Here is a 15,701-nt window from a genome sequence, read left to right as displayed (position 1 = left end):
CTTTTAATATCAATTTTCCTTTCATCCCAGGAATCAACTGAACAACTTTTCTCTAACATCCTAAATAAGGGGACTAAAATGAGCCACACTGGTCTAGATGTGGTCTCACCAGCACCCTGCAATGTTTTGGCCAGCCTTTCATACACATATTTTGTACACTTTGCTTTCAATGCCACATTCTATTTTGTAAATACCCAAGGTTTATGTAGAAGGACATACCCCAATATTCTGTAATCTCTCTTCATATACACCATACTCTGCTTTTTATAGGCTCACTAAGGAAACCCAGAGGATGAGGACAATGAGACTAGTAAAAACTTAAAAGCATTCCATAGTTCAATTGATTTGTCTTTCAATAGGTTGAAAATAATCCTGTAGCCTTTCTTGAATTACATTGGGGGGGGTTTATAAAAGAATATGAAAGTAAACAATCGTTCATTTTTAACATAGTTAAAGGTATTCTGTTTCTGACATTTTGAAGAAACCAATAATCGATTATTTTATATGAATTATTTTAATTCATGTCTGAAACCTTGTTTGAAACAGAACAACAGCAAGAATGCAAATACTCAAATCCTGCAACATGAAATATTTTCATTATCAGATAAATACGCAAATATCATTCCCTGATTATACATTGTGACAATTATGTTGACAATTTCATTATGTTAAAGCTGTTGTATACATGAAATTTGTTGTTGGTTGTAAATATCTATTTATGCTTTGCCTCTTTCCATTATGACGGTACCACTTCATTCAGATTAATTCATGGATCTCACTGCAATAACTGTATTACCTGAGGTTAGATGCATACAAATAGCAAATGCATTGCTGTACTGGATATCCTCTACCACATACGGTATGACTTGTCAATTACCTGGATTGTTTAATCACCAAGCTGATGTGTAAAACAATGAAGATGACATCAGTGGACAAGTGGAGGAATGGGATAACCAAAGGGAATTCAAATATCTTACCTTTTCACCAGGTGTAACTGAGACTCTCCAAACACAATGTGTGTATGAGGGATATCCATTAGGAAATCCGGGAGATGAGAAATTACCAGTTGAATCCTGAAGAGTTTCTCCACAAGCTGTAATGGAATGCAGTGAGATTTATTACAGCCTTTGGTAATCGCCTGCCCAATTCCTACTGCAAAATACTGAAAACAAAGAGACATATAATGTTTACAAATCTTGATCAAACCGAACAATAATCTCATAAAATCTGAATCTTTACTCCTTATATAACCAATGAGCAATGAAATAACTGCTCCAACAGGTTTTGAATTTCTACTGTAAAGAACTTCTTAAATTCAATATCATAGGATCAAACAAAAAAAGGTTTATCAGCCAGGACTTTAGAATAATCACTCCAGCTGCTTCAGTGCAGGAATACCAATCCCACCAAAATGACTGACCTCAGGATGACTCTGCGAAAAACAGAAATAGTTACAAATAAAGTGGACCAACATATAACAAATATTTATAATAATTCCCTGTAAAGAATAGAGAGGGCGATTTTGTTCAGTAATTAATCCCAGCTGGATTAATTACTGTGGTTTATCTTCCTCCTTGGGCATTCACGAAATCCAGAAGGTCTATGAATTCTCTCAGGAAATATGGCTCATGCTGCACCTGTGGCATTGGCATGGGGAGAACTAATGGAAAGTCAGACAACAACTGGAAGTATGGCCAATTATTTCATACTGCTGTATGAAACAACAATCATAATGCAAACTGAAATCAAAAACATACCAACATTGTGACTGTTTTATTCTGAAAGCAGAATTTGATATACACGAGAGATGGTACCATGCTGGAAGATTTTATTGGCTCCATTAAACAAAAAGAATACTGCAGAGCAATAATATACAGTCTGTGCATTTTTTAGGAAGGCTACCCATCTTCTACCTCAGGTGAGATTACTAGACCACTGTGTTTGATTGGTATGAATAACATCATCTTTTGCCACCTCCTTTAATTGATGCTCCAACAAATTAGACACATCACAGCAAGAAGCTACTACCTATGACCTTTGATCATCGTCAATTATACTATACCTTCTGAATTACTTAAAGCATTCTGCTTTCCTAAAGTAACCTTGAAATTTCCTGAACAAGATTATCATTCATTACTTGTTATGTATGTATCACTCTTCAACTGTTTGTTAGTAGGAAGCTGCAAGATTATTAAATGCTTAAGCAATGTAATTTAGCACAATTAAAAATGACCAGTGACATAATACTCAGAAAAGAGAAAATAGATAAGATGATTCTGAGCTGGCAGTATCATGATAAGATCAACTACGATAACTTTATTCAATTGAATCCAGTAAAAGGATCAATCCTATAAATGCTTGATTATGTTCTCAATATATAATTCTAAAGAGATTGAGAAATATAGTAATGAGAAGATATTTGAACATCTGATTCTATTCTGAAATGCAAGTGTACTGTGGTATGAAATGGTCAAAGTATTATAACTATGCATGTGTGAGGGGAGACTGTAGCAGATACAATATGCAGTGGATTCCAGTTAACCGGGACACATTAGGACCCATACCATTTGGCTCAATTAAGCAGCTGCCCCAATTAGCAGAGGTTTCACAGAAATAGATATAGAAAAGACAGACTACCACTTAACTGAGTAACAAATTATGTATTTAAATGAAATATAAAATAAATTAGAAAACTACAAATACTACCACAATACTATAAGACTGTGTATTAGTTCCTAATGGTTATCAACAGAGGAATTCATCCAGTGTCCATCCAGTGAAGCCAGTTCTGGTGGACTGGGTGGATGAAATCAACAGTGAGATCCAACAGCCAAGAAGGAGGTTCTACAACACTTCATGGAGAGCGAGGGCATGACGAGGCACAGAAGTCATGGTAATCCACTGCAACCAAGGAAGACCCCAGTTTGTAATGACTATTCATTCCACTGGACCTGGATATCTGAGAATGAGAGAGTGCAACGACTTTTCCACAGTAAAAACTCCTGCACTGGCTTTACTGTCATCACGGAATACGATGGACAGCCAACATGCTGTGTGCTCTTTTGATCGACTGTAAACAAACAAAATCAGCATAGACACCTAATGCAGATTATTGACTGCCTTAATACAATGCTTTCAAAATTACATCCTCCAAACCTTCATTTTCATTGTAACACTCAAAATGATTGTTGATTCCTTCAGATTTTTCATAGTTCTAACTTGCTGAAGCAGTGAAATTATTTCACTTTCACTCCCTGCTGTTTTTGGCATCTTCTAGCTTGAAAGCTTGAAACTACTGTGAGCAAAACGGTCCTGAATTGTCTTACTGCTTATTTCTCACCAAATTTCAGTGACAGAATTCATTGGCTTTTGAACACCAACACAAGCAATTGATGTTATTTGAAAACTAATCGCCCTAAGCCTGGTGTAGCATCTAACAGCCACGCAGGTGCATGCTGTTGATGCTAGTTAGAATCTGTTTGGTAACAGTCTCTTGTTCCAATTAAGCAGTATAGTGTTCCAAATAAATGAAGGGAATCACACCTATTTTCTTGATTTGCTTTTCTTCAAATAAGTGGCTGTGCTGATTAATCAATAGCCCAATTAAATGGAATCCACTGTATTCAAGTCATCTGAATGTTCCAATTGACTGTAATTCAATGAGATGCTCTCAGAGTACATCAGAGTAGCTGATGAGGCATTAGCTTCCTTCCTCCTTTAGATGCACTCCCTGGTTTAACAAACTCAGTTCCCTTATCTCCATGCAGAAAATTCGTATAAAAATACAGATCTGTAATTTGTCATCAGGCTAAAAGTATTGGTCATAGAGATATAGCTGTGGGGTACTGATACATAGACCATTCCTTCTGAATGCTGAGCTGAAGAAATGCACAGAAATACATCATTACAATTTGCAGTATAACAGAAAAGCACAGAAGAAATGAAATATTACAAAATCCAGTTGTCAAGTGAAGTGACCCAAACTGAGATTCTAGTCACTACACTATAAGAATAAAAGGCCAAAAGTCCATTTGAAATCCTATAAACATCAGTAATTTTATCGCCAACAAATGAGAATTAAGTTTTAAGAAAGGCAAAAGAGATAGCACTAAAAAACCCAGTCCAACTTTGCACACAGCTTTGTCTTCAGGAAGTAGTTTTTAAAGGATCATAGGAGAATACCCCAGCACAATGCCCAATACTGTGACCACAATCCAGAAGTATTTGCAAGGACTGCTGCTGAGAGGAGTGGGTGAATGGCTGAGTCTTCTTGGGTGCAAAGAATCCTGCAACAGTATCAGAACAGCTGTTCAAGAGGTGGCTCTCTTGTGCAAAGGCCATTAATGGTGGGAAGTTACAAGGGCGAATTAACTGCAAGAGCATGTGCCTACTATGGATGTGTGCATCGGAGAAAATGCCCCTTTGAAGTAACAATGGTAAAAAATTAAATATTTCCCACATTGCCCATTGAACTGCAATGCAGCAGGAAGCAACACTGGATCACACATAAAATCCAGCTGACAGGCCAAGAAAGGAATTCCTGAATAAAGAGCCAGTCATTTCAAAGTTTATCCCTTAAAATGGTTAAATTTGTTATCTCCTTATATTGCATATCTACTGTTTAAATACACTGTGAGAAAGCCTTGGTCAAACACAATAAGCAGATTGTATTGCTAACCTTATGTATCAGATACTAAATCTCATGCAGTTTGGATAACTTTCAGCTGCTTATATTGTTATCAGTATTGTAGGTTTCTAAGTTCACATGCAAAATTGTTTATAAATATTAAAATTGTTCTAGCCCACATGTATTACATTTAAAAAATGTATTTCAACAATCATTTATGAAGCCCTCATTGTTTGCAACTTCTGCCATGATGCAGTAATGAATTCTGAGGTGACTCCATAATCCAATCCTAAAATCAATTACAGGTATCTGCTCTCAGATAAGCCATGCTTCCAAGTAGCAAAAAAAACCTTTGCTGCTTCTTTTATATACTTTCTTTTCAACTTCAAGAACAAGGAATTTCTCATTGAAGTAGACTCTTAACTGAAAATGTTTCCGCCATTAAGATCTTTTGACAACCAATTTTTCCCAGTTTATGGATCCACGCTCTTAAAATTTTCGATGATTTTAAATTCCCTGGCCCCCACTGCTTAATTTTCACCATGGATGTCCAGCCCCTATATACTTCCATTCCCCATCAGGAAGGTTTCAAAGCTCTACGCTTCTTTTTGGATTCCAGACCTAATCAGTTCCCCTCTACCACCACTCTGCTCCGTCTAGCGGAATTAGTCCTTACTCTTAATAATTTCTCCTTTGGCTCCTCCCACTTCCTCCAAACTAAAGGTGTAGCTATGGGCACACATATGAGTCCCAGTTATGCCTGCCTTTTTGTTGGCTTTGTGCAACAATCTATGTTCCGTGCCTATTCTGGTATCTGTCCCCCACTTTTCCTTTGCTACATCGACGACTACCTTGGCGCTGCTTCCTGCACGCAAGCTGAGCTTGTTGACTTCATTAACTTTGCCTCCAACTTTCACCCTGCCCTCAAGTTTACCTGGTCCATTTACCTGGTCACCTCCCTCCCCTTTCTAGATCTTTCTGTCTCTATCTCTGGAGACAGCTTATCTACTGATGGCTACTATAAGCCTACGGACTCTCACAGCTATCTGGACTATTCCTCTTCTCACCCTGTCTCTTGCAAAAATGCCATCCCCTTCTCGCAATTCCTCTGTCTCCGCCGCATCTGCTCTCAGGATGAGGCTTTTCATTCCAGGACGAGGGAGATGTCCTCTTTTTTTAAAGAAAGGGGCTTCCCTTCCTCCACCATCAACTCTGCTCTCAAATGCATCTCCCCCATTTCACGCACATCTGCTCTCACTACATCCTCCTGCAACCCCACTAGGAATAGAGTTCCCCTGGTCCTCACCTAGCACCCCACCAGCCTCCGGATTCAACATATTATTCTCCATAACTTCTGCCACCTCCAACAGGATCCCACCACTAAGCACATCTTTCCCTCCCCCCGCCTCTGCTTTCCGCAGGGATCACTCCCTCCGTGACTCCCTTGTCCATTCGTCACCCCACCATCCCTCCCCACTGATCTCCCTCCCGGCACTTATCTTTGTAAGCGGAACAAGTGCTACACATGCCCTTACACTTCCTCCCTTACCACCACTCAGGGCCCCAGACAGTCCTTCCAGGTGAGGCGACACTTCACCTGTGAGTTGGTTGGGGTGATATACTGCGTCCGGTGCTCCCGATGTGGCCTTCTATATATTGGCGAGACCCGACGCAGACTGGGAGATCGTTTTGCTGAACACCTACGCCCTGTCCGCCAGAGAAAGCAGGATCTCCCAGTGGCCACACATTTTAATTCCACATCCCATTCCCATTCTGATATGTCTATCCGCGGCCTCCTCTACTGTAAAGATGAAGCCACACTCAGGTTGGAGGAACAACACCTGATATTCCATCTGGGCAGCCTCCAACCTGATAGCATGAACATTGACTTCTCTAACTTCTGCTAATGCCCCACCTCCCTCTCATACCCCATCCGCTATTTATTTCTTTATTTATTTATTATGTATATATTCCTTTTTCTCCCTCTGACTATACCCCTTGCCCATCCTCTGGGTTTCCCCCCCCTCCCCATTTTCCTTCTCCCTGGGCCTCCTGTCCTATGATTCTCTCATATCCCTTTTGCCAATCACCTGTCCAGCTCTTGGCTCCAACCCTCCCCCTCCTGTCTTCTCCTATCATTTTGGATCTCCCCCTTCCCCTCCCACTTTCAAATCTCTTACTGGCTCTTCTTTCAGTTAGTCCTGACGAAGGGTCTCAGCCTGAAACGTCGACTGTACCTCTTCCTAGAGATGCTGCCTGGCCTGCTACATTCACCAGCAATTTTGATGGGTGTTCCTATCCCAGTTTATGGTGTATTCCTTTGAGCCTTGCAATTAATGTTTCCTTGCATCATGCAGGATCTCTAACCATCATTGAGTTATGCTATCAGCAGTAACTTCTTCTCCTTCTATAGTTTCTTTGTAAGCTACTTACACACCTGCAATGATTTTGTCCTCTAACTTTGCAATAATTCTGACCCTCAATGCTTATTATTGTTGTATGAACATGACTTTAGCTTCTTACAGCTGTGACTGTGCAGCGAGTGTAAAACATACTTGGGTTGTCAAGAGTTGGTCGTAAGTACATGGTTTAAGTTCCAGCGGAACTGAAATTTGAGCATCACTTCTTCAGAGCTCATTACATTCGGCTTTAGTAAGAATGTAAATACAAAATGGTCTTTCCACTTACTGTCCACATGGGTGGCATCAGCTAATTTGCACATCTGTAGGGAAGGCTAGCAAAGCTAACGGAACTGTATGTCTGAATTTTGTGTCATTCCATAGATCACTGTCAGTGAAGATGCATTGAAGCAGTTTCACAAAAAATTACTACAGTTTGGATCTTATCCTAAATCTTATTATTAGTGTTTGGTGTGAGGGAAACGTACTAACCAAGCAATGGAAGAAATTCACTTTCTTCAGGGTCTGCTTCTTGATGGTAAACTGACAAAGATAGTTTTGAAGTCTTGAGCAGGATGATGTAACAGTTCAGTTTTCACATGCTGAGTGCATCCCAGAATTTGAGAAGCTTCCACAGAAAGATTTAACATAAACTCTTGGCATGACCATTGATGGTTCTACTAATACCTTGAGAGAAAACATGGACCGTGTAATGGAATTTTCCAAGACTCTCCATTCATTCCATAGTCAATGGTACATTAGCTCAACCTTAATTGAAAAGGGTTTTCTATATATCGGCTCTAGGACCTCGATGAGCATTGAGTATGAGAGTTGGATGTCATGTTACAGTTGTACAAGATATTGGTTAGATTTGTGTGCAGTCTGGTTGCCATGCACTAGAAAGAATGTGATTAAACAAGACAGGGTACAGAGAACATTCACAAAGGCTTAGGTTACAAGGAGAGATTGGATAAGCTGGGATTGTTTTCCCTGGGGTGAAGGAGGTTCAGGGGTGACCCTACAGATGTTTAACAATTATGAGGGGCAGAGTCTTTCTTTTGGTGTATGGGGAAAGGCTCAAGCTAAAGGGCACATGTTTGAGGTGAAAGGGGAAATCATGTAAAGATCCCCATAAGATGATTGGAAGTACAACCATGTGCAGTACTAGGTAGGGTTTATCCTTCAAATGAAACAGAATAGCTTGCCACTTATTTTAATTTTGAACCTTTGGTTCCACATAAGCTGGCAATGCTTTTGCCTCTGAAACTATAATTATGTTTCATTATGCGCAATAATACATTTATACATGAAGCTTTTAACATAATATAAAATCTCAAGAGTCATCACAGGAGCATCATCAATCAAATTTTGAGAAGAAGGACGTTATGGTAGAAAATCAAATCAAGATAGGCTTTAAGAAGCGGTAAGGCATTGTTAAGCCGACTGTGCTGGAATAGTCAAGGTTAGAGGAAGCATGGGCGTGGATCATAATTTCAGCAGTTAATGAGTTGAGACAGGGGTGCAGCCCTTTCACTGAGTTGCAAGTGTTCAGAAATCCCTCTTGGATTAAGAATGATATAAAGTTTGTAGTCTGTGGCAGCATTAGAAATAACAGTCCATTGGCTCTGAAAATTTTTGAAATGTTTTCAGCCCTGAAAGGCAACATACAAATTTAAGCTCTTCCTTTGAAGCAAAATTAGAAAGAACTGAAAATAAAAGTTAGCCTGGTCAACATCTAAAAAAAATACCAGGATACGTGTTTTTATTATATTGGACTGAAGATTTGCAGCTGAAAATCATCTGCAATTTCAAAATATGTCTGAAAGTAAGCACAAGATTAGATCCAAAATGCCTTCAGACTGAAATGAGGTACGATCTTACCAAATAGCACAGAAGTAGATGCTTTCCAGATGCTCTCCATTTCCAGCTGAGGTTTATCTGGGATCTAAAGCCCCATAACAGAACGATCAGTGAAGCTTGCTTTCGCTCCAATGATTATTTATGTAAGTTTGAACAGAATCTATTATATCCATGGTTACAAAAGAAAGGAATGCTTGACAAACAAATCATCTGCTATTTGTACTGATATGGGAAAAATATTATTCTAGATACGAGCGCCGTATAAGGGTCCTGAGATTAGAGGATTACTTCCTCATCACAAATCAGCTAAAAAGATAATTTTTAAATGCAGAAAGGGAAATGTCATGATCTTGTATTCAACAAGGCCATCTGTTTAACTGAGAGTACAAGTCTCATCTGTATATGAAGCTTGCCTTGGTCTGATCTGAAATCAAACCCTGAAAGAACTGTGCTTGACTTTTAAGTGTTGAAATCTTCTGACGATACAAATATTACAGAGTACTTATAATAAATTTTGCTGGCATTATGTCAGAAGTTGCACACTGTCCATTGCAATGTTATAAAACACTTGAATTATAGCATTTCAATATTTCCATATAATTTAGGCTCATCTACTTCTGAATTGCATTTGGAATTCTAGAATATGTTAAATGAAGGATTGCTTTAAAAGGAAATATGAGACTATTTCTGATACTGTAGTATGAAATGTATTCCCCTGCACATAGTAATAACATAAAATTACATTTTAACGCATTCAAAAATTGCAGCAACTGATGAATGCCTTTGTGTGTGCATTTATGCAGGTGGGTGCGGGTGTGTGAGCTTCCCTGGGAACAACCCATTCATCACAGAATCATGTGCTACTGAGATATTATATAGATACACTGCGTACATGGGATGATCCCCAACAAATTCCACTGTAGAATTGCCAGAATTGCTTGGCAAATACCAGAGGGAGATGAATGATGATGCCATCTTGAGGACACTGTAACAGGAACGGCTGCTCTACAAAGCAAAATCTTGGTGCTTGTTTGAAGTTCTTCTCAGGGAGCCTTCCACTTCCTTTTCTCCTGGACTGCCAGATTACTTTTGCCAGTGGTCTGCACAAACGTTTCTGTAAGGGGCAGGTGGTAAAGCACGGGGATTTATTTTTCAAATGATAAATGAGGCTTGCCCACTATCAACTCTGACCAATCTCTGGTAAACCCACCAGTCATTAATGCTGCTTTTCAAAGCACAGGTGAAAAGGTTTCTGACAAGCGTAAAGTAGCCATTTTACGGACCAATTTGGAAATAAGTGATCCAAAATCTCATTGTCAAAATCAGCCTCATCACCATTCCTTGCACATACCCAAATGTTTCACTCGGTTCCACCTTTCCAAGTATGACAGACAGCACCAGTCATGCTCAAAGTACACGGGTATATCATGCATAACCGTCTCACTGATTCAGCACTCTCAAATACCACAAAGCTTATAGCCCCAGAACCCAGAAATTGCTTAAGACTAAAAAAGTACTCTTACTAATAAAAATAATATAATTATTGGTCCATTCCTTAGGATAAAATTACACATAAAATAAATTAAATCTGTATTATCCTGAAATACAAAGTATTCTCCAGAGGACAGTTATATTTGTGCTCATTAATACAGAAACATTCCCAGCCATTGATAGGTATGACAGTCATTAGAGCAAACAGTATTTTTGCATTCTAATACAGATATTCAATCAAAATATTTGTTTTTTTTCATTATTTTCTTCTGAAACATAATGTATATCTTGCAGTTGTAAGAGAAAAGCAGCCAAAGTCAAGGTATAAAGTTTGAATTCTATATCAATTAATACTAACAAGGACGAGCGTCCATGAACCACAGACAGTCCTTAGGTTATGCACGGATTCTGTTTCTGATTCCTCCATGTCAGAAACATCCATTCTCTTTATTAACCCATATCATATTGCTCCAGATATTCTTGTTATAATTCTTGAATTCATTAAATAATCATTCTAGCACTACACAGAATTAAACTACTGGAATATATACTCAGTGGCCACTTTATTAGGTATAACTGTAAACCTGTCTGTTAATGCAAAAATCTAATCAATCACATGACAGCAACCCAATGCATAAAAACATGCAGACGTCATCAGCAATTCTGCAGGCAAAAGTGCCTTGTTAATATGAGAGGGGTCAGACTGGCTCAAGCTGACAGGAAGCCAAAATAATCCAAGTAACCATAAGCAACAGGGGTGTGCAGAACAGCATCTCTGAATGCAAATCACATTGAAGGTTGGAGAGGATGGGCTGCAGAAGAGAAGACCACAGTGATTTGCACTCCTGCACGTAATAAAGTGGCCACTGTGTGTACAGTACACTCTATTAATGCATCGTGTGATGCATATTACTATTTCTATAGTTATTGTCTGAAGAATACTTCACAATATATGAGAGAATTCCAGCATCTGTAGATTATTGTTGATTTTCATTTACTTGAGAACATTTTTACAGCTCTGTTTCAGTCATACTCTAAGTACTCTGTTCGTGTGTAGGGCATCATACCGTTTTACTGAATTCCAACCTGGCATGCAAAACCACAGACAGAAAGCAAGGCACAACATTGAATGTAAACATGTTGGGAAATTTTCATGAGGATTCTGTTGTGATTAAGAGCTTATAATATGGGTGAAAATGCCAAGAGTGCAGCTAACGTATTTATTGATTGAGATACAGCCCGAAATAGGCCCTTCTGGCCCCTTGAGCCATGCCATTCACCAATCCCTCAATTTAATCCTAGCCTAATCACGATACAATTTACAATGACCAAGTAACTAGGAAACTGGAGCAGTTGGAGGAAACCAACGCAGTCACGGGAGAACGTACAAACTCCTTACAGTTAGTGGCTGAAGTTGAACCTGGGTCACCAGCACTGGGCCGCCCAGTGCCTAATGTCAAGTGAATTACTGTACACGCCTGTAGGAGTTAACCTCAGTAAGTAGAAGTGCTTAGTAGAAGAGTTCAATTCTCCATCTCCTACTGACTTCAATAAATACATCTTATGTAATATCTTTTAGCTAAGTATTTGAAGTGAAGGAGATGGAGCTGTGATCCTCTACCACTAATTGGCAATCTTGGTTAATGATCCAAAGACATTTCAACTCTCAACATATCAGCAGGGTAGTTAATTAATTTTAATGCAGTTAATTAAATATATGAAATTGAAAAGCTGATACAAATTTTCTAGAAACGCTGACCATGAATCTATTAGAATCAGAAAATCCCATTTGATTTAGTGATTTGCTTTAAAAAAAGGAATTTAGTCTAGACCGTACCCAAAGTAGGCAGGTTGACTCTTTCAGCTTTGAAGTGATCTAATAAGCTACTCAATGGTGATTAGGAATGGGGAAAAAATGTTGTCCTTGCCAATGTTGCACATATGTATTAAAATAAAATTTATTTGATATAATCAATTCTTACAATTATTATAAAATATAGGAGCAAAGTTGGGCCATTTGGCGCATCAACTCTGCCCCGCCATTTCATCATGCTGATCCCTTTCCCTCTCAGCACCAATCTCCTGCCTTCTCCCCCTATCCCTTCATGATCTGACCAATCAAGAATTTATCAACCTCTGCCATAAATGTACTGGACATAATAGCCTATCCTCCACAGTCACCTGTGGCGACTTCTCATTCACTGTTCTTACCCAGATGGATACTCCTGTCAGGAAAAATTGTTGAGAGGTGACGTGCAAACCCATCCTCATCTTTCAGAACACTCTGCCAATAGAAATGTACTGAAAACAAATAGGAGCAGAACCCCAACTGATCTTTGATTATCTCCTTTAAGTCAAAGCAGCTCGGGCCAATCCCTCCTGTGACAACCAAAAATAAGATCATCCATCAGGAAATAAACTGGGCGTATCCCTTTATCCAATTAAGCTGTTAAATTCATGGATAATTGTACATATTGAAACATAATAATATTTTGAATAAACTCTTAGGTTTATTTATTTTGTTTTTAAATGATGTCTCAGTACATCATTTTAAAATCAATACACAAATGACAAATATCAGTATTTTAAATTGATGCCTTCAGATTTCACTGAGAATGATGCTAAAAATCATACTGGATTTCCATGGAATGTAACATCACATGGACTGCAAATAATGATCTGCAGACTTCAAGAAAACACGTCTCAAGATAACATAATAACTCATATTTTAGCTATGTTATATTTAAATATGGTAGCTTTTTGTCATATTTAATTCATAAAAGCAATTCATTAACTGGCCAAGACTGAATAATATGCAGAGGCCTAGGGATATTTCAGTTATTGTGAAAGTAATGTGAGGTGCCTTGTGTGTGGGTGGAGGAATGTGCTGGCTCATAACTTGTGGGAATTAGAAATGTGGTGAACTGTGTATATGTTTGTAATCCTTGCTTGCTAAATGAGAATGGGGTTTAGTGAAATAAGCCAGCCAACATCAGCTAAATGTATTGTGAAATACCTACCACCTTAATTCTCATCAGTGAAATCTTTAATTTCACTGTATAACTGGTCTACCGTAATCTGAATGTGACCTTCCAAATGTCCTACAGAATTGCAGGGGAATTATCTATTTTCATGTAGCGTTTTGCTGACAATTTCATTATTTTCCCCCTACATTAGACTCCTAGAGTCTAATGATAAAGCATAAACTTCCTCAGATTCAGTGGTATTACTCTGGGAAATCTGGCTGCAGTTCTTGTGCCAGATTAAGCTTGGCACGGGACCAGCAAGCCCATTCATTCAAATGGAGAGCTCTGTGGGAGCAGGATAAGTACAAGATAATTTAACATTTAATACATGTTTTTAATGTTAAATGCTTTAAAGACTCCTTTACTTTTAATATATTTAAGAATTCAGAATATTTTGATTGAAAATTTAACTCTCAATCATTTTAAATGCTTGTAAATGTCAGGTTTGTCAATACTCCGAAAAGGGGTAAGTCTGGGTAGGTGACTTCACTGATTGTCAGAACAGTCCTGAGGACAGAGTCTGTATCGTACAGGGCCTCGCCAATCAGCTGACAGCTACGCTATGGTTCCTGAGACAGGTAAAAGAGGCTTCAATGGCCAGGTGAACAATGACTGTGGACACCTTAGTGCAAATTCCAGGCTAACACATGCTGTCAGAAATAATTTGTGATAACAAACTAGTAAAATATTACATTAACAATATCAGAATCAGGTTCATGATCACTAACAAATATCACAAAATTTGTTGTTTTACTGCAGCAGTTCAAGCAATACATAAAAAATATAAGGTACAGTAAGAAATATATAAAATATATAAATAAGTAGATTTTGTTTAAATCCTTATCAATTAAACTGGTTCAACTGAAGTGCAACTGGAGAGTAGCCAGTTAATAATGGCACTAATTGCTCCAATAAATGAAAGAATTTCACTCTAAATGTGAAAAATAAACTGAAGTGGGTTGTGAATTTAGAAAAGAGGAGAAGAATGGAAGACAACTTTAGCAACTCGCACAAAAAATGCTGGTGAACGCAGCAGGCCAGGCAGCATCTCTAGGAAGAGGTGCAGTCGACGTTTCGGGCCGAGACCCTTCGTCAGGACTAACTGAAAGAAGAGCTAGTAAGAGATTTGAAAGTGGAAGGGGGAGGGGAGATCCAAAATGATAGGAGAAGACAGGAGGAGGAGGGATGGAGCCAAGAGCTGGACAGGTGATCGGCAAAAGGGATACAAGACTGGAGAAGGGAGCGGATCATGGGACGGGAAGCCTAGGGAGAAAGGAAGGGGGAGGGGAGCCCAGAGGATGGATAGCAGGCAAAGAGTTATAGTGAGAGGGACAGAGGGAGAAAAAAAGCAGTAAAAATAATTATTTATTAATTAATAAATAAACAAACAAACAAACAAATAAATAAAGGATCGGGTACGAAGGGGAGGAGGGGCACATGGCAGGATCCGTCACAGCCACTTGAGCTACAGTTGTACAACATACTAAAGGGCGAGTCACTTCCAAGAAAATACTTGTAAAAAGCCTTGGTATTTACTTTACCCTTTCATTACTGGAAATGTGCTGATTCTGTCGACTCAAGCTATTGCAATATTACAGATAAGTTATCATAAAAAGTGTGAAGAATGACAGAGCTTCCCTGTGTCTCTATGCTAGTTCTAGAGACATTCAAGGATTTTCATATTCCACAAAGATTGCTCAGAATTTAGTCAGATATTTACCCTCCTTTTTAAATAGATTTTGACTCCCATCACCATAGCTTCCATGTAATTAAAGTAGCCATGGGTGGCCACGTCATAATGAAATCAAGACGTGCATTTCAAAATGTAATTTTATATTCTGGGAATTTTACTAGGCCTCAGGGATAACCTTAGTGAATGCTTAAAAATGACGAAGTTAATTGTCCTTGAAAAAATAAAGGATCTACTTAATAATTGCTAAAACATCTGTCCATAAAGAGAAAGAAAAGCAAAGATTTCCAGTCCAGCTCCTAACACAGTAAACATCCCAAATTAGCAAGTGCATGGAGGATTAAATGGAGATTTGCAGGTATTAGCACATCTTTATAAACCCTCGCTGACAGTGATTGCTCACAGGCCATGGGGTGTGACCATTAGGTGAGTAACTATGTCAAAGTATGGCTGGATCTCAATGAAAACTGTAAGTACGGTAGATTAATAAAAAAACGGTGATTATTCCTAAAAGCTCACTCCCTAGCATGCTATATCAATGTGCTCATCGAACAGGCATGGTAATGTAGTAGTTAGCACAACTCTTCACAGTACAGGCAACCCGTGTT

General features: G+C 38.7%; 1 protein-coding gene across 5 annotated transcripts in view; it reads right to left on the bottom strand.

The window, feature by feature from the left end:
• The window catches only part of tll1 (tolloid-like 1), a 414,821-nt gene that overhangs the window by 141,594 nt on the left and 257,526 nt on the right, over window positions 1–15,701 (bottom strand). For all 5 annotated transcript variants that reach the window (XM_072255927.1, XM_072255931.1, XM_072255928.1 and 2 more), the window contains one exon: window positions 978–1,093. In XM_072255927.1, coding sequence (XP_072112028.1) covers window positions 978–1,093 — 116 coding nt within the window. The remainder of the gene's footprint in view (window positions 1–977; window positions 1,094–15,701) is intronic.

The sequence above is a fragment of the Mobula birostris genome, chromosome 4 (assembly GCF_030028105.1).
Source record: "Mobula birostris isolate sMobBir1 chromosome 4, sMobBir1.hap1, whole genome shotgun sequence".
Lineage (NCBI taxonomy): Eukaryota > Metazoa > Chordata > Chondrichthyes > Myliobatiformes > Myliobatidae > Mobula > Mobula birostris.
Note: the sequence above shows the minus strand (reverse complement) of the source record. Positions and strands in the feature narration are given on the sequence as shown.